This window comes from Pseudorasbora parva, chromosome 8 (genome assembly GCF_024679245.1).
Source record: "Pseudorasbora parva isolate DD20220531a chromosome 8, ASM2467924v1, whole genome shotgun sequence".
Classification (NCBI taxonomy): Eukaryota; Metazoa; Chordata; class Actinopteri; order Cypriniformes; family Gobionidae; genus Pseudorasbora; species Pseudorasbora parva.
In genome coordinates this window covers 39,666,734-39,689,721 of record NC_090179.1, presented here as the reverse complement: position 1 = coordinate 39,689,721, position 22,988 = coordinate 39,666,734, and the positions used below count along the sequence as shown (strand labels likewise).

Genomic DNA, 22,988 nt, shown 5'->3' with positions numbered 1-22,988 from the left:
AAAATGACTGCTATTTAAATATGAAGTCTGCATGTTGTGTGAATGAGTGTTCGGTTTCGTCAAAGACACGTTTTACGTACACAAATACATCAATCAATCAAAACAAATCAATATGTAAGATTTTTGGATTAAAATATCCGAAAACCACTTGAACAATGTTGTATCTTGGTTTCCAGTTTTATTTTGTAAAAACCATGGAAACACCAAAGTCGCTTTGATATATTATCCGTTTTTATAGACAGGCGAGCAACTGTTTGGATACATTCATAGACAGAAAACGAATCATTGATATACACCTTGTTATACAGCTCAACACATTTAGTCTTATTGTTTATATCTGTTTTTCCTGATTTACCGCGACTAGTACCATGTTTTACCATGTCTAATATCGATCTAGCTCACTGCAGTGTGAACAAGTGTCTCATAGCAGCCACTGAGCAAACGGACAGAGTAGCATTACAACATAACTTTCAACACAGTCAAATGTATGTAATATGATAAAACAGCGCTGTTACCTCACATACACATGAGCAGAAGAAGCGGAAGCGCTCGTCTGTGGCATAATAAAAGCTCCGCTGCTCTCGAGCCGTGTGTTGCTCGTCTCTCATTATCAATCGCTCCAGCGGCCTCGTTCCGCTCCAACAGCTTTCAGCCCCACCCTGCTTCATACGACAGTAACGCTAATAAATCTTTAATACATTCGCTCATCCATGAATAAGATTTCTGCCCGAGTCCCTTCGGATTCTTTTCCATCGGCTGTAGAGGTGAAGACGATTTCCAACTCCCATGATTCCGGCAAATCCAGGCGTCATCAAATTACGCCTTTTGTTTTGAATAAGTGACCTCTTTTTTTTACATATTGTGCCTTTAAAGGTCCTCTATTGGTTAAAAACAAAACTGCATGCATTTTGCGGAAGAACATTGTTTTGGTTGTGCTTTGGCTCTATGTGACTGTGCAGATTAATATATGGTTATCCTTTCACTACTGCGCTTAAGTGAGACAACCAGTTTAGATGGAAAGGATCTCAAGCTGACAAGCAGAAGATGTTACTGTAGATTTACCCCCAGTTCTCACTATCTCTGAAAAGCCAGTCTTGATTCTCGTTTTATTGCGGGGGTTTTTCTTAACCAGCAATTTCCCAGAGATTTAGCATTCTCCATGTCAACCTTTCTCGCTCATTGTGGCCGCTAACCTATGCCACTCCCACACCATATACATCAAAGTAACTGGAGCAGTGTATGCATCTTCTACAAAAAAAAAATACAAAAAAATAGTCTAAAATATAAACCGTTATAATAGGCTTACCATAGGGAATCAGGGTAATACAAACACATTTTTTGGAAAAAGGATTAATATATTGACTCATTATTTAACAAGTTAATTTTGAACAAAAAAGTTACATACTGTACCTTTAATTTAACCGTTAAAAAAGAGTCTAGATAAATTAAAATGGAAGAAACCTGAATTTGAGGGGAAAATAGGGGCCTACCTTTCTGTGAAGTGTTTGATACAGATATGACACCAGTAGATGCTACTCCCCTCCCCCAGCTGATGTCTTCTGCACAGAGAGGGGTGGGCTGGGCTTTGATTGGCAGGTGCATAGCGTGGCACGTGCGTATAGTCAGTGGCACGCTTCCTCTGGCTCGTGCTCCAATGTTTTACCTGGGGAATTGAAGAGACTGTTTGACTCGGCAACATGACACTCTTATGCCCAGCTGCGTTACACAGCTCACACCCATACTGAAGATCAAATGCACAGTTTGCACACTAGCTACATAAACATACTAATTATCACATTTTGAATGCGATTGGGGCGGCATTAAGCTAGGGTGTTGCTATAATCCATAAAAATCTCATTATTTATACATGCACGCTTATACACTCAATAACAAATACACTGAAACACACACTCGCTCTCCCGGTGGGGTTTGGGCGTGTCTCGTAGGGAAAGCAGATGCGGGTAATTTATTGTAAATGCTACGGAGTGTGCCTCCGTCAAGAGGGGTTTCCTTTCGGGGCCTCTCCATCTCTCTCGCACACGCAACTTTTTTCAGTCTCTCAGGGGGATGCTGATGACCTGAGTGATAGAGAGAGTAGCGTCCCTGTCCATCTGCTCTGTAGGACCACCACTGAGACAGCTGGCCCGGATAGTGTGTGTGTGTGTGTGTGCGTGTGTGCGTGCGAGGGAGAGAGAGAGAGAGCGAGCACTGGGGGCAATGGGCTGGTGTTAAGTCTTTGCACCCCTCCACAAATGTATAGGTGTAAATATGGTTCACATCAGTGTCACACAAATGTTCGGGGGTGTGAAAGGTCACATTTAACCTCAATTTGTATGTATAGCTGCGATAAGTAGACTGGATGGCTAGATGTCAGGCCTCTTTAAGCAATAAGGAGCATGAGGTCAAGGGTTATTGGGTAAGGGGTGTTTTAGGAATCTACATTACTGTCACACGGCTCAAGTGTTTTAGTTTTTTAAACCTTAAAGGGTTAATTCACCTAAAAACTCTGTCATTAATTCCTCACCCTCATGTCACTCCAAACCCGTAAGACCTTCGTTCATCTTCAGAACACAAATGAAGATATTTTAAATGAAATCGGTGAGCTCTCTGACCCCTCCATAGCCATTTAATTAACACTTTCAAGGTCCAGAAAGGTAGTAAAGACACTGTTAAAAAAAAGTCCATGACTTCAGTGGTTCAATATTTATGTTATGAAGCGACCAGAATACTTTCTGTGCACAAAAATAACGACTTTTATTCAACAATTTCTTCTAGCCTATGTCAGACTTCAACACTGATTACGTATTATAGTTGTACATAATGTACAACACGACGATGCTCTTACAATAGATCCCAGAGCTATTCACACAGGGGGCGATCAATCGCAGAGTGCCAAAGTAAGATCATTTTTTCCTGACCAGTGTGTCAATTTTTTCCCTCGTTGACCCACAATGAAACGAGCCATCCAATTAGATTTAAGCTTACCCGAGCGACTGCTGTTGAGTAGTGGTGCTCTTTTGAAAACTGTGTAAACAGTAAAGAAAACTATTCCGGAAGAGAGAAGAGAATGGATGTTGAATGTTATCATTGGGGTCTGAGAACAGATTTATTACATGTTCTTCATACAGATTATCACGTCTATTCATTTTCCACTGAATTATGCAATCTGAAGAGCTCGAAATATCATAAGAGTGCCGTTTTCTTCCATGCGTGTCTGAGTCATTTATTGTTACAAGTCATTTGCTCAAGAGCTGTCAATCACGTCATGTGATCATCTGAACTCTTGCCCTTCCAAATAATGACGTTGTGCATGGTTCCACAAATGAACAACTGAGACAAGCGTTTCTACAGATGAAACGTGAAGCCAAATAAATATTATGTTTACTGTATTATTAAAACACTACCAATAATGCAAGATCCACTTTAGATCACAGTCCAAGATGGTTTCTGTTTAGTACCAAACCTTATTTATCTTAATTTACTGTATGTTGTACAGCAGACGAGGTTAAAGGCAAATGGGGAAACCTATGGGATGCATACAACATGAGAAAAAAAATGCATTCTCATTCAGCTCCACCTATCATGCAGGCGTGAAGGCAATCAATGGTTTTACATTCGTCTGCGATTCGCAATACACTCAGTGTGAAAGGGCCTTAATTGTTGGAGTGTGTAGCTTTTCATTTCTTGAACAGCCATGTAGGAAGACACATCATGGCCATATTCCAGGATGACAATGTCAAGATTCATCAGGCTTAGACTGTGAAAGAATGGTTGGGAGGGAGTATGAAGAATCATTTTCACACTTGAATCTGCACCTCTGAGTCCAGACCTCAAACTCCCCTCTTGATGGAAATGTCATACACTTTTGCTCAAGATCCTGTATTGACAACGCAAGAGTCCAGCACTCTGTAAAGTCTCCTCCAAAACATCCCAAATACTTTCAATGAATTTAAGGTCTAGACTCAGAGGTGATAAAAAACTAAACCATTTTTTTTTTACTAATGACTTTTTGTCTTGCAGGACGTGTCTTGTTTGAACAGAGACACCTCTAAAGTCATTGTGGTGGACTGTAAGCGAGAGGCCTTCAGTCTACAGCCTTTCAACGGATTGGCGCTACGCAAGTGGGATGGCAACTCGGAGGATCGCACACTCTATGACTTGGCCGCCTTCCTTAAAAGTGAGTATGCATGTGTGGGGCAAATGGATGTTGTCAGATTGAGTCGTTCATTTGTACAACTCAATTGATCTTTCATGTGCTGTGCAGCTATTGCCATCAGCGGAGTGGAGGATGTGCGTTCAGTATTAGAGAACTACGCCCATGAGGAAGACCCCATTGAAGCTTTCAAAAGAAGACAAGCACAGCTTGCACAGGTACTCATCACACTCTCATCCCAGGCAGATGTCATAAGTGGTGTTTGCTAATACCTCATGAATATTTTTTGCACATGCAGGAAGAAGAACAGAGACTTTCAGAGCTTGCTCAACAGAAGAAAACGGGAATTTCATTAGGTACCATCGCAGGACGTTTCTGGTCTCGGAAGCAGCAGTGAGGACTCGTCCTGCTCACACCCAACTCAAGCGGTCCCACCTCGACTGTGACCAGCCATTGAGATGAAGGTCGTAGTCAAACGGGTGGACGATGTATGTGGGTGGGAGGGGAGAATGGGAGCAGAAGGCCATGCGCGGAAAAAACGGCTGCACTGAAGGGATGCTACCTTGTTATAGGGGTTGGGAAAGGAGCGAGACTCCAAAAGACGTTTTATTCCTGTGGAAGATGGTACTTCCCGGACAGCAGAGACACAGATATGATGCCATCGTGTATGATCTGACTGATTATAAAATGTTTCAGGGTTGTTGGACTTGTTCCTGTCCACTTCTATGGCTCCCTTATCTCTGCAAGAGCAAAGAACTGCATAGCACCACATGAACTGAAGAACTGATCTTGTTTCCATCACGTAGGCCCCATTTCAAACCCATAACTGATGCTGTAGGGCAGGCAATGGCCTGATATTAGATTTTTTATAAGGTATGCTCCGCACACGGCACACAAAGCGTAACCTTGAATTTGTGTTCATGCTGCTGGCGAGACTGTCTTTGTCATGTGTGATGCTGTTGCAGTGTGTTGAGGAGAACCTCTCAAATAAAGCAACTCAATCTGGTGCTATGTCAGAAATGGCCCATCATGTCTGAGGATCTGTACTTGTGGAACGTTCTTTGTATTGCTTATGTTGTGAAATGCCCAGAATATCTCCAATAAAAAAAAACATACAATGTGTGTGATGTCATGGTATTATATTTACTATGCTGAAAGGATTGATCCTCACATTTAACTTTGATAAACTACAGTACAAGTTTGTCATATAATCATAATTTTTTCACCTAAAGGATTATTAAGAACACCATACTTATACTGTGTTTGACCCCCTTTGCCTTCAGAACTGCCTTAATTCTACGTGGCATTGAGTCAACAAGCTGCTGAAAGCATTCTTTAGAAATGTTGGTCCATATTGATAGGACAGCATCTTGCAGTTGATGGAGATTTGTGGGATGCACATCCAGGGCACAAAGCTCCCATTTGATTTGAAATGATTTGAGCTTTGTGACATGGTGCATTATCCTGCTGGAAGTAGCCATCAGAGGATGGGTACATGGTGGTCATAAAGGGATGGACATATTCAGAAACAATGCTCAAGTAGGCCGTGGCATTTAAACGATGCCCACACCATTACACCACCACCAGCAGCCTCCACAGTGGTAACAAGGCATGATGGATCCATGTTCTCATTCTGTTTACGCCAAATTCTGACTCTACCATCTGAATGTCTCAACAGAAATCGAGACTCTTCAGACCAGCAACATTTTTCCAGTCTTCAACTGTCCAATTTTGGTGAGCTTGTGCAAATTGTAGCCTCTCTTTCCTATTTGTAGTGGAGATGAGTGGTACCCGGTGGGGTCTTCTGCTGTCCCATCCGCCCATCCGCCTAAAGGTTGTGTGTGTTGTGGCTTCACAAATGTTTTGCTGCATACTTCGGTTTCAACGATTGGTTATTTCAGTCAAAGTTGCTCTTCTATCAGCTTGAATCAGTCGGCCCATTCTCCTCTGATCTCTAGCATCAACAATACATTTTTGCCCACAGGACTGCCACACACTGGATGTGTTACGCTTTTCACACCATTCTTTGTAAACCCTAGAAATGGTTGTGTGTGTAAATCCCAGTAACTGAGCAGATTGTGAAATACTCAGACCTGCCCGTCTGGCACCAACAACCATGTCACGCTCAAAATTGCTTAAATCACCTTATAAACTGTATATTAAGTTCAACACTCAAGATGTGAACTTAAATCCTGAGATCAAGCAAAAATAAAGACATTTATATATTTTTTACCTAAAAAAAAAAAAAAACTGGCAAAAATAGTGCACTTTAAATTTAATAAAAAGTAATAATTAATAAAAAATATATATATTTATGAAATCCATAATGTTGTAAACAAATGTTTAATGTTTTTAATTTGGTATTTCAGCAGAAGATCAACTAACCTTTTTTAAATGCAAACAAATAAAACGTATGCATGAAAAAAAGTTGACACTTTTTTAAACTGTTTTTTTTTTTTTAAAGTGCCCTGTTTTATTCCTGTCCCTGTTAATAAATAAAAAATAATAATTATAGAGAAATTAACGTGAATTGTTTAAATTAGTGATTTTATTCAGTTAGCTACAGTAATTATTTCAGGAAACGTTAGAATTAATTTTGTAATTGCTTGCTATTTTTAAAATCTGACCTTTGCAAGTGTCTTTGCATATATATATTACCCTAATATCATCAGACTTAATGGTTGAATGCAACTAATTGGTATGTCATTGACTTTGTTGCACATATTTGAAATGCCTCTAATAGCAACTATGTAAATAAAAGTCGTTCCTTTTTCTTGTGTGAATTAGGAATCTAGCATTAAATCTGTTCCTTCCACCATTAACTTCAACACTCTAACTCGATCTTAGTGCGATCTTAAATGAACGCCCACACCCTGTGGATAACCACTCTGACCGACCGATGCCCCAGCAGCACGCTTCAGAAGCTCAGAACGCACAATTGAGAGGCACAGAATGCGAGGTGTTAAACTTTTGTCAATGTCACACCTTTGCGTTTCACAGACGGGCACGTGCCAATTGTGCGTCCTTATGCTAAACACTGAAGAGAAAAAAAACTTTTGTCTGGCCTCTGCTAATTCTAACCATTTACTGCAATCTGATTGATCCTAACTAGCGAGTAAAACATGTGGTGACATTTAGGCCTATAAAACACTGATTACAAACAAACTCATAAGGAAAATATTTAAATACAAGTTGTCATATGGATAAAAGTCAACTGCAAAGTCTGGCGAGTTTTAAATTAATAATTTGTCGAAGATAACGAAAGGAATACTTTTTGGAGCAACCGCTCCAAATGTGTTTTGATTCACTACGAAGAACGGACTCGAGTCTTGCGAGTCATTCTTCTGATTCACTTAAAAGAAACGAGTCTTAAAGTCATTCACTCGGGAGACGCTCACTCACTTAAAATAACGACTCGCAATAGCTATTAGACTTCAAAAGTCTTATTATATACATCAAGCTGTATATTTTTATTTTACTTAAAAAAAACGACTGACAAGTTAAAGGGATTTCACCCAAAAATGAAAATTAGGCCTAAGTCATCTATCTCAAGTTGTTCCAAACCTGTATGAGTTCATTTCTTCTGCAACACAAAGGAAGATATTTTGAAGAATATGTGTGACCAGTTGATGGACCCCATTTGTTAGACTATGGAAAAATAGCATGATAGTAAATGGGGTCCATCAGCTGTTTGGTTACAAACAGTCTTCATTAGCCTATATATTTTGTGTTCAGCAAAACAAAAACATTTATTTTTAAAAGTTTGGAATGACTGAGAAAATTATGAACGAATTTTTATTTTTGGGTGAACTATATAGTTAAGGCTCTTTCACATCAAAAGAAATGTGAAAAAGCCTATCCCCTTAAGGCCTGTTCACATCAAGGACGATATTTCTATAAAAAAGTTGCTGAACGATAAAAACATGTACAGCCAATCAGAATCATGCTGTAACGAGCATTTAAAGCAACAACACGCTTACAATAATCCGAACGATATCATCCGCTGGTGTGTAGCCTACACTAATATCGTTATCTTTAATGTTTTTGGTGTGAACGGGTAACGGGCCTTTGGTATTTTTAATGGAACATTTTCCGGATAGATCTCGGTTCTCGAAAAGTTTGTACAAATGTGGCACACCTGACCTATGAAATGAAGTCGCCAGTTCCAGAACAGACTTTCTCCAAAAGTGTGAACAAATGACATGCGAATAAAGTGACACCTCAGAGCATCATGCACGTGCTGGGAGCCATGGGAACCGGACTGCGTCGGGAACCGCGTGTCGCACTTCACACCTTGAAGAGGGGCACCAATTCACATTTATGGTCGCGCCTTCTGCCACTGGCTAACACCTCACCATAACTGTCGCCATGTGTCATTTCACCCCCATGTGCCAATCCCCCTCATCCTCCCCCCAGGACTCACTAGCACCCACAGACACGCTTTATCCCAGCCGACGCGACGACTCCGGCACCGTTTGGATGTTAGACACGTGGACGGGAAAGTGTTAAACGCGGGCGCGCAAAGCAAAACTTCTAGCGCTTAATTTTGTAAGCCGCAAAAGCAGGCGATGAAACCATTACAGTGGTGACTTTATTACACGTATTAATGTTCCCGGGGGAAAGGGGGCTGGCCTATGTTTGATCTATCGTTCACCTATCAGGAAACATCAGAGAGGCAGCATGCGCGTCTTCGATTGAGCCAGATGGCTATTGATTTTGTGACTTTTCCCCGCTTTCCCCTCGTCACTCTCTTTGTCGAATGAACATAATGGGCACACGACACCTATTTTGCCGAACATGCTACCCCAGAGCGCGCATCAATACGAGCTTGCGCGCGCATCGTAACACGGCCAGGTCAAAAAACAAAAGTTATGTGTTCTCTGTTACGCACAAGTTACTACTTTACACTGTAAAAATACTTTAAACAAACAAACAAAACAAAAAAATAAAGTAAAGGAAGAACATTAAGATGTTACCATTTTAATTCGGTTTTCATATGTTCATGCAACATTTTATGTTCGTTTGTTTATGCTTATTGTTTGAAATGCTGTATTAGTTCAACTATAACAAATCAAATATTAGTAATATTGTTTAAAATGATCCATTATATGGTTGCATTAAACCACACAACCGCTGTATGATGCTGTTCAACCAATGGCATTTGCCTCTCAAAGGGTTTGACTTTATTTATTTCTTTTAAATCTAAAAGCAGTGATGAATGCGGTTAAGCTCTTGTACAAAACTTTAAAATTAGTTAAAAACCAGAAAGCCCTCCAAATGTATTTAATAATTTGTTTTATAGTGCTTTTTTTCTTTTTTCCTGACTGTGCTCAACCGACGGCTGAACGCATGCTGTTATATTCAGATATTATATTATGCACCTTGTTTGTTTGTATGTATGTAAAAACAATTCTATTTGCTCTTCTTGTTTACACCGATAATAAGTCCTGTTTACGTATTCATCATTGTGCTCATCAGAAGCCAAGAAACCAGACTGTCTTAATAATTGTCCGACAATAAATTAACAATAGAGGTCCTTCTTAACCCCCTAATCATGGTGCCGTCCAGTAGGCAAAGCGTGCCTGGGGTAAAGATGGGCCAGCGGAGGCACGCGCTGCTCTCATTAGAATCACAATAGAGGAGCACTAAAGCACGAGCAACAGTTTGGAACGCTGCGCATTGTTCGCGTGTCTCCTCTGTTTACCCGCAACAAGCCCCAAAACAGTAGCGACGGGGCCTTCCTTTAATATTCTGGAGTTAATGAAGTCACAAATAGGATGTTTACCTGCAGATACACTCTAAAAAATGCTGGGTTAAAAACAACCCAAGTTGGGTGGAAAATGGACAAACACAGAAATTGGGTTGTTTGAACCCAGTGAATGGATCCATTCAAACAATTCATTTTCTGGGTTTGTCCATTTTCAACCCAACTTGGGTTGTTTTTAACCCAGCTTTTTTTTTTAGAGTGTATATTAATTTTGTTTCTGCTCGCGGGAATAACATTTCAGCAACACGCACATTGTTGCGCATACGAGTAAACTTTGAAATGCATGCCAGTTATATTTGGTTATTAATAATAATAATAATAATAATAAAATGCATTAAAATAAAGGCATTAGTAAAAAAGACGCGTGTGTGTTTCTACATCAGAAAGCGAAGCGCAAACACAGTGCGCAGGTGCAGGGATTATCATACAGCTGTAGAGTGCCCCCTCCTAGCACACGTACACACACTCTTACTGCAAAAAGCAATTATCTGCAATCTTAAATGCTCCGCGCAGCCCCCACCATTTCACCCTCTTTACCAAAGACCGACAATCCAAACCCATGATAACAAAAGAGCCCTCCGGATCTTTCCAGGGCACAATAAAGCGCTTGCCGGTTTAACGACTCACACGCGTCAGAACAATTACAGATTTTAGGGCTGAATAAAATGGGATGTGCAGATCCCCTCCACCTACACCCCACCCCTCCCACGATCGGTGACGAGCATTAATTCCGAAGGCGAAAACAAACTTTTAGAGAATTGTGTGGCACGCGACATCGAAAAATATGTAAATGTCCGTAGTTAGTTTCAATAAGATGTTTTCCCCTCGCATCCTTAAAACTTTGGCAAAATGAACAGGTTTAATATCACACCAGACAAATGTTTACAGGATATATATCCTGTGTGTATATGTGTGTGTGTATATATATATATATATATATATATATATATATATATATATATATATATATATATATATATATATATATATATATATATATATATATACACACACACACACACACACACACAGATAAGGTTTAGAATTTATTCCTATGCATTTTATGGAACACGGTGTGGAGCAATTCTTTTGAAATCATTTATAAACCAGTGTTAATATGTAATTTGTCTACTTTCTAGACGCATGTTATGCACAGTTTATGTTGATTACTATGAAATGAACGTAAAGCCACATAATGTTCAAGATGTTTATCAAATAAATCCAAAGCACTTTGACTTTTTCCCTCGCGCCGCCTAAGCCACGCCTTCTCTTGGCTTGTTATTTAAACCACACGCGCAGGCACACTCCACGAAAGGTAACTGAAGGGTCCAAAGTCTCCTGGAGCAAGAAGTCTGTTTCTCTTTCCTCTGTAAGCTCCACAACAGACGGCATTGAATTTTTTCATATGGTTAAGTAATTTAGCTTTGCATTCCGATATTTTTTTCCAACTTTTTTAATTCCTTAAATCGTGGATACCACAACAAACATTCATATCGGACTACTCTTGCGGTCTGCTCTCGTTTAGTAGCAGACAAGAAGATTCAGAATGGCTTGTTTTTTATTAACATGTGTTTTATTTTTGATATCAGCTCGTCTGGTGAGTATTGTAGTATACCTATTTGCCTATCTCAACGTAAGCCGCTGATTTTGACCGCAGAGTGCTAAGGTTAGTCATGTTTTTACTTCCACATAGGCGGAATCATCCGGTGTGTTTGAGTTGAAAGTGCATTCTTTCTCGAGCACAAGCAGTGTGTGCAAACAGTCCAGCGACTGTCAGATGTTTTTTCGCGTTTGCCTGAAGCACTCACAGGATATCATCCTACCTGAGCCGCCGTGCACCTACGGCACGGGAATGACAGACATCCTCAGCGCGGACTCCATCTCCAGCAGCGCGCATATCCGCGTGCCTTTTAATTTCAAGTGGCCGGTGAGTAGCTCAAACCAAGTCTTATGCGATTTATTATCGCTTCTTGTGTGTGTGTGTGTGTGTGTGTGTGTGTGTGTGTGTGTGTGTGTGTTGTGTGTGTGTGTGTGTGTGTGTGTGTGTGTGTGTGTGTGTGTGTGTGTGTGTGTGTGTGTGTGTGTGTGTATGCGTGTGTAATAAATGTTTAACTGAGCTCTGCTATTATAGGGAATTGTCTCGCTGATAATCGAAGCCTGGAACGCAGAGTCATCTGACCAGTCAACAGGTAGCCTATGCGCTCACCTGTTTTTAGTAGTATACACAACTTTATTTGTTACGCATATTCCCATATTTAACACATATCTTATGTGGTTCGTTTCAGAGAATATCAACAACATGATCAGCCGTTTGGCCACTAAAAGAAGACTCGCTATCGGCGAGGACTGGTCCCAGGACGTGCATCTCGGAGAGCAAAGCCAACTGCGCTTTTCTTATCGCGTCGTCTGCGATGAGTTCTACCACGGCGAGGAATGCTCGGATTTCTGCCGCCCACGGAACGACGCGTTCGGCCACTTCAACTGTGACGCCGCTGGAAGCAGAATTTGCCTGCCTGGCTGGAAAGGGGATTATTGCGCAGAGCGTAAGTGTTTTTTAAATTATTATGCGCGCACCCAGCGAGAATAACGCGGGCAAGTTCAACGGCTTCTACAGCCACACAAAACTTCTAAGTTTGCTTTTGTTCACTGTAACAATAGAAGCAACGAGCATGATTTAATAAGGACACGCGCTGAAACCTAATTTGCTCTGCCTTCCGTGAAAAAGGCGGCATGTGTTTCTTTTGTGTGTCCCCCAGCTGCTTAGTTTAGTACTTAACAAATACTTGATGTGCCTGAGCCTCTAGAAGGGGGGCTGTTTTATGATGCCAGTCATTCTAATGTCCCCCTTTTTTCTCCCTCTCCCTTTTAAACAGCCATCTGCTCGTCTGGCTGTAGCGAGGAGCACGGTTATTGTGATGCCCCCGGTGAGTGCAAGTGCCGCCTCGGGTGGGACGGCCCCCTCTGCGACGAGTGCAAGCGATACCCGGGGTGCCTGCACGGCACCTGCAACCAGCCCTTTCAGTGCACTTGCAAGGAAGGCTGGGGCGGCCTGTTCTGCAACGAGGATCTGAACTTCTGCACGAATCACAAGCCCTGCATGAACGACGCCACCTGTACCAACACCGGTCAGGGCAGCTACACCTGCATCTGCAAGCCAGGCTTCAGTGGCAAAAGCTGCCATATTGAGACCAACGAATGCGACAGCAACCCGTGCAAGAACGGTGGCAGTTGCAACGTAAGCGGCGTGTTGCAACAGTACGCTTGAGCTTTGCCCTTTCTTGTCTCTGGAATAGCTCAGAGGTAATGGCTTTTGCTTTTTCTTCTCAGGACCTGGTGAACGATTACACCTGCACATGCCCTCAGGGCTTCTACGGGAAGAACTGCGAGATCAGCGCTATGACCTGTGCCGATGGACCCTGCTTCAATGGAGGAACCTGCAGGGAAATTGGAAACGGCGGCTACTCCTGCTACTGCCCTACAGGTTACAAGGGCTCTAACTGTGAGAAGAAAATCGACCGGTGCAGCAGTGACCCATGTGCCAATGGTTAGCATAATTTCAGCTTATCTTTAGTCCTAATTGTGAAACATTCCAGCAGTGATGGACAGTAACAAAGTATTCTTAAAGGGTTAGTTCACCCAAAAATGAAAATTCTGTCATTAATTACTCGTCCTCATTTCATTCGACACCCGTAAGATCTCGGTTCATCTTCAGAACTCAAATGAAGATATTTTTGTTGAAATCCGATGGCTCAGAAAGACCTTCATTGACACCGATGTCATTTCCTCTCTCAAGACCCATAAAAGATACATTCGATACACTGATTCACAACGGATCGAAGTTTCACAAAGTCTCACTATAAGTCATTATTTGTTGTTGTTTCTTTGCGCACAAAAACTATTCTCGTCGCTTCATAAAATGATTGTAGAGCCGCTGTAGTGAGGTGGGCTTTGTAACGCCGTCTTTAGTGCCTTAATGGGTCTTGAGAGAGGAAATGATGTCAATGAAGGCCTTTCTCATTTGTGTTTTGAAGATGAACGGAGGTCTTACAGGTGTTGAACGACATGAGGGTGAGGAATTAATGACAGAATTTTCATTTTTGGGTGAACTAACCCTTTAAGTACATTTGTTAAGTATCTGTACTTTACTGGAGTATTTTTATTCTGGAAAACTTTTACTTTTACTTCTCTACATTCCAAAGTCTAATATCGTACATGTATTATGATAAAATCATACATAATAGATCTGTCTGATTTGTTAACAAGCTGTTTCTTTTCAATTAACCTGTTAAATTGTTTTGCATATCGCACTGAATGATTCACTGATGATGTGAAAAGTAAGTTACTAATGCCGAATTTTAGGATTTATTATTGTAAATAAAAATCATATTTAGGTCATGGTATTTGTGAACTAATTACTGTAAAATGTGAGCTGTTTAAGTATTACATGTTTACCATTTGCATTCAAATTCAAGTACTTTTACTCAAGTAAATTTGAAAGGAAGTACTTAAAACCTTTGCTTAAGTGCTTGATTTGTGTTCTTCGCCCACCACTGCATTCCAGCGTCCTCCATCTTAGGTTTTTTTTGTTTTGAGATGCATCCACTGTGCATGACACACAAGTCATGCATGATAGAAAAGACGCCAGTGAGGCTCTTGCACTGATATGAATGGTAAGATAGAGCTGTCATAAAGCAATAGACCTTTATGGGTCTAAAAAAAAATCACCACTGCCTTCCCAGTGGTTATAATCACCCTGGTTTACTCACTCGCCCTTATTATCCATTTCACCTTTCCCTTATTTACAGGCTAATGCTTTAACATTTCTTTAAAGGTGGCCGGTGTCTGGATTTGGGTAACAGACTGACATGCCGATGCCGCCCCGGCTTCAAAGGCTCACGTTGCGAAATAAACATAGACGACTGTGCAAGTAACCCCTGCCAAAACGCAGGCACCTGCGTGGACGGCATCAACGGCTACACCTGCTCATGCACGCTTGGTTTCTCAGGCAAAGACTGTAAGGTCCGCTCTGACGCCTGCAGCCCCATACCCTGTGAGAACGGAGGGACTTGCTACACCCACTCCTCTGGGCCCATCTGCGACTGCCCAATAGGCTTCATGGGGACACAATGTCAATATAAAGACGTACCCATGACGAACCCTCCTCTTCCAGCGGCCCTGGTGATCTCATTTACTTTGGGCCTCATCACGCTCACTCTCGTGATCTGCGCCGCCTTTGTGGTCCTGAGACAGATGCGAAAAGGCCGCAATGCCACCTCGACCACCGTGCGCAACGACCTGGACTCCATCAACAACCGTGTCTCCTTGACCCCGACCTCGACATTAGGTCGAGAGAAGGAGGCCTTGCTCATTCCTGGCGGTCCATTTAAGGTGTCCAATAAGGACGTGGCGCTCAGATCTTCCATCGTGGACACTCAGTCAAATTACAAGCAGAAGATGGTGGACTACAATCTTAGCATTGACGAAAAACCTACAAACAACAAGCTAGACATGTAAGTTCATGTTCATGTCATTGTTTCTGTGCTTTTATTTGATGGCAACAAATCTAACGTTGATGTATTTCTCATTTCAGGAAAAACTCTGAATCAACATTACTAGTTCCACCTTTGAACTATCCAAAAGAGGGAGTGTATCACCCTGTGTACATCATTCCTGAACAATGTGTATTTGCTACTGAGGTAACATCTCCAGACATTTTCCTCACAGTTTTCAAATTGTCGTTTATCGGTGTGATGCTTTCAAAGAACATACACTAATAGTTGCCTTCTCTTTCCGTTCTTCTTCTTCAGGTTTAACAGTATTTTTCAATCTGGAGTCCCTTAATAACCAGAGGACCTGACCCCAAAAATGTTTACAGTCTTAAAGGACAAAAGGAAGACGTGAAGAGAATATATATTATATCTGCATTATATTATTTATTTATTCATGCTGCTCAGTAAAAGGACTACTTTTTGATACGGACAATGATTTTGCGAAGACAAAGCAAGAGACTTGAAGACTTGAGGACTTGCATTATTTGCACTATTTTCTTTCCCCCTTTTTTAATGACCCAGATAGAATTTATATATTTAAAATGTACACAAAGAACTCTCTGGAAGAGCTGACAAGAAGCAAGGATTCATTAATCACAGAAGCCTTGAAAAGGAAGAAAACGGACGTCCTGAAGTTCATCTCACTCTAGAAATCACATGAAGCCCAATCAATCAGCCTTATGGGCGAAGGAGGTGCAACTGAAGGATCTGGAACTGTGACCATGGAGTATTTTATTATTTTTATTTTTGGATATGGTTCGAAATGCTATTTATAAATGGATCTGTGATGATAAGCAATCAAAAACAAGCTGTTTCGGCTGCGAACAATGTGAACTAATGTCTTGGGAATCTACAGTTTACTTTGGCTGTGATTTTACTTAGTGCCTGCAATGGATTTGACTATCAGTGATGTTCATGCAAACCCAATCTTGATTAAGTGCCTCATCTTTCACCACGTTATAGCTCAATGAAAAAGGTACTCCTTAGAAACACTAAAAAAAACTTTTTTTAACTACAGGAGTATGTTTTTTCGGCAGAAAATGCTTGGGTTGACTCGAGTACAAATTGTTTAAACAGCAGTGCATGATGGATGTTGTTGTGTACAGCTTTCATCCTGTCAACATTCACTGCTGCTAAGCTATTTCCGACATTCCCAAGGCTCAAACGAACCAGTTGGTTCAAACTGATAGCCTCATCATTGTCAAGATTTCCTGGTTTTGTGAACCCCTGCATTAGGGTGTTTTTCAAAAACAAAAACTGTAACATCAAGATTAGAATTGTTTTCATTTCTTCTCACCTTTTTGTTTCGTTTCTTTTTTTTTTTTTAAAACCAGTAATACCAAAATAGATACTTTTATATTGTCATTCTTAATTTAACAATGCAATATTGTACAAAATATTTAATTGTAAATAATTTGTATTTATAAAAGATAAATGTATATATGTTTATGTATTGTGCCTTTTGTCAGAAAGGCCAGAAAAAATATATTTTTTCATACAATAAATCCTGAAATTATTTACTTTGTATCATGACTTGATTTTCTTTGTATGAAACTGGTAATACCAGGATGGATCTATTCAGCTTTTAGTTTGAATCCGTTTTTTTTTTAACCATGGTATGAATTCAAAATCCCAGAAAACTTATGGTAACACTTTGTTTTAGTGTCCAATTCTCACTATTAACTACTTGCTTATTATCATGCATATTACTAGGATATTGATTGTTTATTAGTACTTATTAAAGCACTTATGAATGCCTTATTCTGCATGACCTTATTCTACATCCCTTAATCCCCAATACCTAAACTTAACAACTAACTTAATAAGCAGTAATTAGGAGTTTATTTGAGGCAAAAGCCATAGTTAATAGTGAGAATTGGACCCTAATCTAAAGTGTGACCAAACTTATAAATCAACATTATACCCTATGAGTCGAGGTTTGATCTTTATTAGAAAAGGAAATTATCTAGACAGCTGTAGTGTACTATATTCTGGTCAAATTAATCAGAAAGCCTTCCAGCATTAACGTCACTAACTCACAAAGTGATTGTTGTGTTGGATAACTAGTTTAGCAGAACGATTTGCTGTTAGCATCAGAGAAAACTGTGAAGGGTTATTAATGGTCCTCAGACAGGATCACCTGCCTTTCACCCCCTTTCTTCTTCTTCCTCCTCCTCCTCCTCCATTCAAAGAGAGAAGCTGAGGCTTGAAGAGGGGGAGGGAGGATTGAGTCGCTCTCCCTGGGGAGTGCCGACATGTGGGCCCGGCCTGGTCTGACACCTGTCCTCACACTCATATGTCTCTGTACAGAGACCCACCATTAAGACCTATTTATCACCCCAAAACTCTCAAAAATACACAGAGTTATAAACGCATCCTGTGGTAACTGCTATTGTACACCACTGTTCAAAAGTTGGATTTTTCTTCTAAGAAATTCATACTTTTATTCAGTAAGGATGCATTACAAAGACATTTATAATGACTTTTATTTCAAATGAAAGCTGTTCTTTTTAACTTTCTATTCATCAAACAAAACCATTTAGTCAAAATTAGCGCTTTAACGCATGTGATTATTTTTTCACGTTCAAAATATTATTTTTTTCTGTCATCCTTTGGATGCGCTGTAGTATATGATTATACAATCATTCATTCAAGTGTTATTAAACCATTAAAGTAAAATATGCCTCACAAAAAAAGAGCTTAAATCTGTACTGGCGCACGTCGAGTTCCCTTTTACACTTGGCTGGGCAAAAGCACACAAAAGTATGCCAAAATCTCCACTCGTCTTATCTTTGTAAGCACGGTGTCATGACAAATCGGGTCCTCCCTCGAAATCAGGTCTCCCCAAACAGTCAGATAATGATTATCCTGAGTATATACGCATGATAAAATTGAACGTAATTTCTTAAACTTGATTAACTGTTAATTAATAAATAATAATAATAATAATAATAATAATAATTGCCATATCATTCCTTTGTTTTATCTACAACTGAAATATTTGAACATTTAACACTTAATTGAACACAATTACATTAAAGATGATTGAGAATATATGTAGATATATGTACAAATGTGAGTATAAACTAAGCTATCTGTATGCTGTGCTAGTATATAAACTAAGTAATACAGACATAAATGGCCATTATGACATTGAAACAGCATTTATCATAACATGATTTTGTATGAATTTTAATCAGGCGCTAAAGCAGCCGGATCTCACGAAAAATGCGTATAAATAGTACGAGTGTGCAATGTTGTGCACATTTTGGCGTGCATATGATACGCACTTTATGGCGTATTATACATACGAACCCCCCACCCCACTACCAAACCTACCCAAGAGAGCGTGTCATATATACGCCATAAAGTGCGTATCATATGCACACGAAAAACAGCGTATCATATGCACGCCAAAATGAGTTTTGGCGTATACATTCCACGACATTGCACACTTGTACTATTTATACGCATTTATGTGTGATCGGGTTGCAGTACCTATTAATTGGGGTTTCTTGGGGTCCTACAGGAGACCTGATTTTATTTTATTTTTTCAATTAAAAAAAAGAGTTAAAATTAGTAAAAAAAAAAGTGTTAAATAAAAGCAAAGAGTTGTGAGGACATTAGATGTGTGTCAGATCCAGAAATATCTTAAAGTGACAGTAGCCTAATAAACCCACTGCTGTGATGTCTGTCATTAAATCAAAGAACCAAAGACCAAGAGAAAATCACTCACTGCTCTTGGCTGAACTTTTGTAGCTTTATTTAGATTCATTTATAATTTATGCAGTGCAGACAGTGAAGTTTTTGATAACTGTATTCAATTTCTGTATATATTTCCTGTTAGATCAAATATTAAAATATACTTTTTCTACATTAAATTGGAGATTAAATGTGAAATTAATGTTAGGTGCGATTAATCACAGTTAGGAAAAACATTTTTTGATTAATTAGTTACATTTTTTATTGATTGACAGCACTAAAAATATAAACCAGCACAACGGTTTTTAACATTTTAATTGTAAGAAATGTGACACTCATCATGTGACCCTGAAGATGCTGAAAATTCAGCTTTGCCATCACAGGAATACATTTAATTTATATATATTATATATATATATATATATATATATATATATATATATATATATATATATATATATAGATAGATAGATAGATAGATAGATAGATAGATAGATAGATAGATAGATAGATAGATAGATAGATAGATAGATAGATAGATAGATAGATAGAAAACAGTTGTTTTAAATTGAAATAATATTTCACAATATTACAGTTTTTACAGTATTTTTGATCAAATAAAGCAGCCTTAAATGCCACAAGAAATTATATTGTAATTGATAAACATATACCTTCTTGTATTTTCATTTAGTCTTCCATTAGCTTCAAGTAACCGATTCCTGTAAATGAATTGTGTTAGCACTCTCAGTGTTACGGTCTGCTTGATTTTTAAACTGATAATAAAGTCTCGATATGAAAGTTTACACCCCTTTCATACTCTTCATTCCATCTGCCTGCTCGTCTGTCTTGTTTTCTCTTTGCAGGAGTCTTAAAATCCTTTCCCTGCAGTTTTCTGTGCCTCTCAGATAAGAAGGCACCTGCAGCTAAGCTAATTGGTCACAGTGACGTTAGCCACACCATGAGCAGAATATGTTGGTCATAGATGTGTAATGCTTATTTTCCCTAACGTTTCATATCAAAATGAAAAAAATAGAAAACAGTAGGCCCAATCAGTTTCATGCAGCATTAAAGGCCTTTAGACTAAACAGTACCGTTAATGTTTAACTTTTAAACTATTTGGTTTTGTTTTCTCTTTCAAGCTTTGTATGGTCAGGATGTCTGTCAATGTGTGAACCCACGCCCAGCAAAAGATATTTGCGATAGTGATAAGCTTGAATGATAAACTGCTTTGGCATTCCTCTGTCATGATGTACCAGAAGCCCCCCATGTTCCCAATGTCCAACTTTGATCACTTAGAACTGTTGTGTTGTTACAGCTTTTTTAAACAAACTTGCAAATTTGGACTGACTATAGGCAAAAACAAGACATATTTGTATATACAGAGCTGGGAACGGCCACTAACTGGCTAACAGGAGGTTATTATGCATATAAGAGAAAGTCATTTTGTAGAATAAAAATAATTTGCATTAAGAGACCTCCAAACTTCGTGTGGCCTTCAGATTAGCTCAAAAACAGTGTGTAGAGAGCTTCATAGAATGGCTTACATCACCAAGTGCAATGCAAAACATTGGATCATCAGTGCCTGACCTCACAAATGCGCTTCTAGAAGAATGGTCAAAAATCCCCATAAATACACTCCTAAACCTTGTGGAAAGCCTTCCTAGAAGAGAAGTTGTTATAGCTGCAAATGGTGAACCAACCCTATACTAAACCGTACAGATTAAAAATGGGATTTAATTTAATGTGCATGTAAAGCAGGTGTCCCAAAACATTTGGCAATGTAACGGGTCTTCAATTGTATTCTGAAGGTGATTGAAAGTCTTATGGGTTTTAAACTCCATGAGGATTAGTAATTGATGACAGGGTTTTTTGGGTGAACTTTCTGTTTAAGAGCTCTTGTCCCTATAGCTTTGCAACCAGACGTTCAGCTACCTACCACTAATAGTCGAACAGTTCAGCTAAGTGTGATGTCTGCACTTCCTAGAAAACTAAGCTGTGGTTAATTCTGTTGTTTCTTTGTTTTTTTTCTTGTTTGCTTGACTGTAAAGTGGGGGATGTTGTCTCTGTTAATGTACTGAGCGAGAGATAGTTAAACACAGGGAAATATGTGCTAAATAACTGTAGCATGTATTCTGGGTATGTACGACAGTCATCCCCGCAGGGTGAACGACTAAATACACAAACATTACACTGAAACATTTTCCAAACAGTTCACTAGAACATGATGTCATAAAACCAACAGAATGTACTACAAAAATCACTTCCTTATTTAGAGACTGGTTATGCAAATAGAACATCAGCTTCCAGTCATTACTATGAGTGAAGTAGTTTAATTATCCACTGTAATTACTGTAAAATGTAAAGAAGAAAAGATGACAGAAGCAACAAATGAAGACAGAAGAAACGAGGAAAAGGACTAAGCAGTAAAAGGGAGAAACCCACATAGATTAAAGACACACCTGTCATCACTACATCAGTGCTGATTTCACCCCTCTTCCTTCTTTTCACGACCCTGGGAACCCCGTCTGGAGTCCGTCCTGTGGAAGAGAGAGAGGAAATGCACGATTCACGCACATGGTCTAAAAGGACAGTCTCTTCTTTCTTTATGGGCACATTGGGCAGTGACAAAAATGTACACATGGTGATCTGAGGGTCTTCGTTCGTTATTTAAAATTAGTTTCGGAGAGCATCTACAACTTATGGGTAATTTTTGTATAAATATTCATATTAAATAAGTAATATTATTAATAAGAATATTTTTTCACATTACTGCGCATAAACCTTTGTTTAAAGCGTTAATCTGACTTCTCTCCAGTTCGTTGTTAAAAACAGCCGTGCTTTTGTGGAAACTGTTATACATTTTATTTTAAGGTTCCTTGATAAGTTCAAAAGAACATCTACTTGAAATAGAAATCTTTTGTAACTTTATAATGTCTTTAATATCATCTTTGATAAATTTAATGCATCCTTCCAGAATAAGTCTGATTGTCTGATCTAACGAGATGGATCTTGTTTGCAAGTCATTTGTTGGTTGTTCTGATTGTTTGAGCATATTGTCCAGACCAGCAACATTGGCTTAACCATGTAGTGTGAGTTTAAAGGGATCTTGAACTAAGAAATCAAATTTTCCTTGAGCTTTTGAAATATAAGAAGTCATCATACTAGAAGAATATCCTGTTTCAGAAATGAAAACTTCCTTGTTAGTCCAAAAACAGCTTTTATTGAAACCAAGCCCCGAGAACGATTAGTTGTGGAATGTACCTATATACAGTGGGTACAGAAAGTATTCAGACCCCGTAAAATGTTTCACTGTTTGTTATATTGCAGTCATTTGCTAAAATCATTTAAGTAATAAAAAAAATCTCATTAATGTACACACAGCACCCCATATTGACAGAAAAACAGAATTATTGACATTTTTGCAGATTTATTAAAAAAGAAAAACGGAAATATCACATGGTCCTAAGTATTCCGACCCTTTGCTGTGACACTCATATATTTAACTCAGGTGCTGTCCATTTCTTCTGATCATCCTTGAGATGGTTCTACACCTTCATTTGAGTCCAGCTGTGTTTTATTATACTGATTGGACTTGATTAGGAAAGCCACACACCTGTCTATATAAGACCTTACAGCTCACAGTGCATGTCAGACCAAATGAGAATCATGAGGTCAAAGGAACTGCCTGGAGAGCTCAGAGACTGAATTGTGGCAAGGCACAGATCTGGCCAAGGTTACAAAAAAAATGTTGCTAAACTTAAGGTTCCTAAGAGCACAGTGGCCTCCATAATCCTTAAATGGAAGACATTTAGGATGA

The 22,988-nt window shown here is 39.3% G+C and overlaps 3 protein-coding genes across 4 annotated transcripts in view; 2 read left to right on the top strand and 1 right to left on the bottom strand.

Moving 5' to 3' along the window:
• timm50 (translocase of inner mitochondrial membrane 50 homolog (S. cerevisiae)) overlaps positions 1 to 5,273 on the top strand; it is a 42,468-nt gene extending 37,195 nt beyond the window's left edge. The window contains exons 9-11 of the mRNA XM_067451241.1: positions 4,021 to 4,177; positions 4,265 to 4,371; positions 4,452 to 5,273. Of these exons, the coding sequence (XP_067307342.1) occupies positions 4,021 to 4,177; positions 4,265 to 4,371; positions 4,452 to 4,550 (363 nt within the window). The 3' untranslated portion in view covers positions 4,551 to 5,273. The remainder of the gene's footprint in view (positions 1 to 4,020; positions 4,178 to 4,264; positions 4,372 to 4,451) is intronic.
• tnfaip1 (tumor necrosis factor, alpha-induced protein 1 (endothelial)) overlaps positions 1 to 21,689 on the bottom strand; it is a 70,615-nt gene extending 48,926 nt beyond the window's left edge. The window contains exons 1-2 of one of the 2 annotated variants that reach the window (XM_067451244.1): positions 21,631 to 21,689; positions 1,491 to 1,663 (exon numbers count right to left, since the gene is read on the bottom strand). The gene's annotated coding sequence lies outside the window, so the exon portion shown is untranslated. Of the gene's footprint in view, positions 1 to 1,490; positions 4,015 to 21,630 lie in introns of those variants that run through there. The other variant, XM_067451243.1, reaches the window with a different exon arrangement.
• Positions 11,241 to 16,994, top strand: dlc (deltaC). Its single transcript, XM_067451233.1, has 9 exons — positions 11,241 to 11,517; positions 11,614 to 11,847; positions 12,052 to 12,109; positions 12,206 to 12,463; positions 12,794 to 13,155; positions 13,248 to 13,464; positions 14,752 to 15,430; positions 15,511 to 15,616; positions 15,728 to 16,994. Exons 1-9 carry the CDS (start codon positions 11,467 to 11,469, stop codon positions 15,731 to 15,733), a joined length of 1,971 nt encoding a protein of 656 aa, XP_067307334.1. The 5' UTR covers positions 11,241 to 11,466; the 3' UTR covers positions 15,734 to 16,994.
• Positions 21,690 to 22,988: the final 1,299 nt, after the last annotated feature.

Bases quoted from the DNA above. Each gene is read 5' to 3' on its own strand.
- dlc (XM_067451233.1), top strand. From the start codon at position 11,467: ATGGCTTGTTTTTTATTAACATGTGTTTTATTTTTGATATCAGCTCGT. The intron at 12,464-12,793 runs GTAAGTGTTTTT...CCTTTTAAACAG, and splicing joins AGGGGATTATTGCGCAGAGC to CCATCTGCTCGTCTGGCTGT. The intron at 15,431-15,510 runs GTAAGTTCATGT...TTCTCATTTCAG, and splicing joins ACAAACAACAAGCTAGACAT to GAAAAACTCTGAATCAACAT.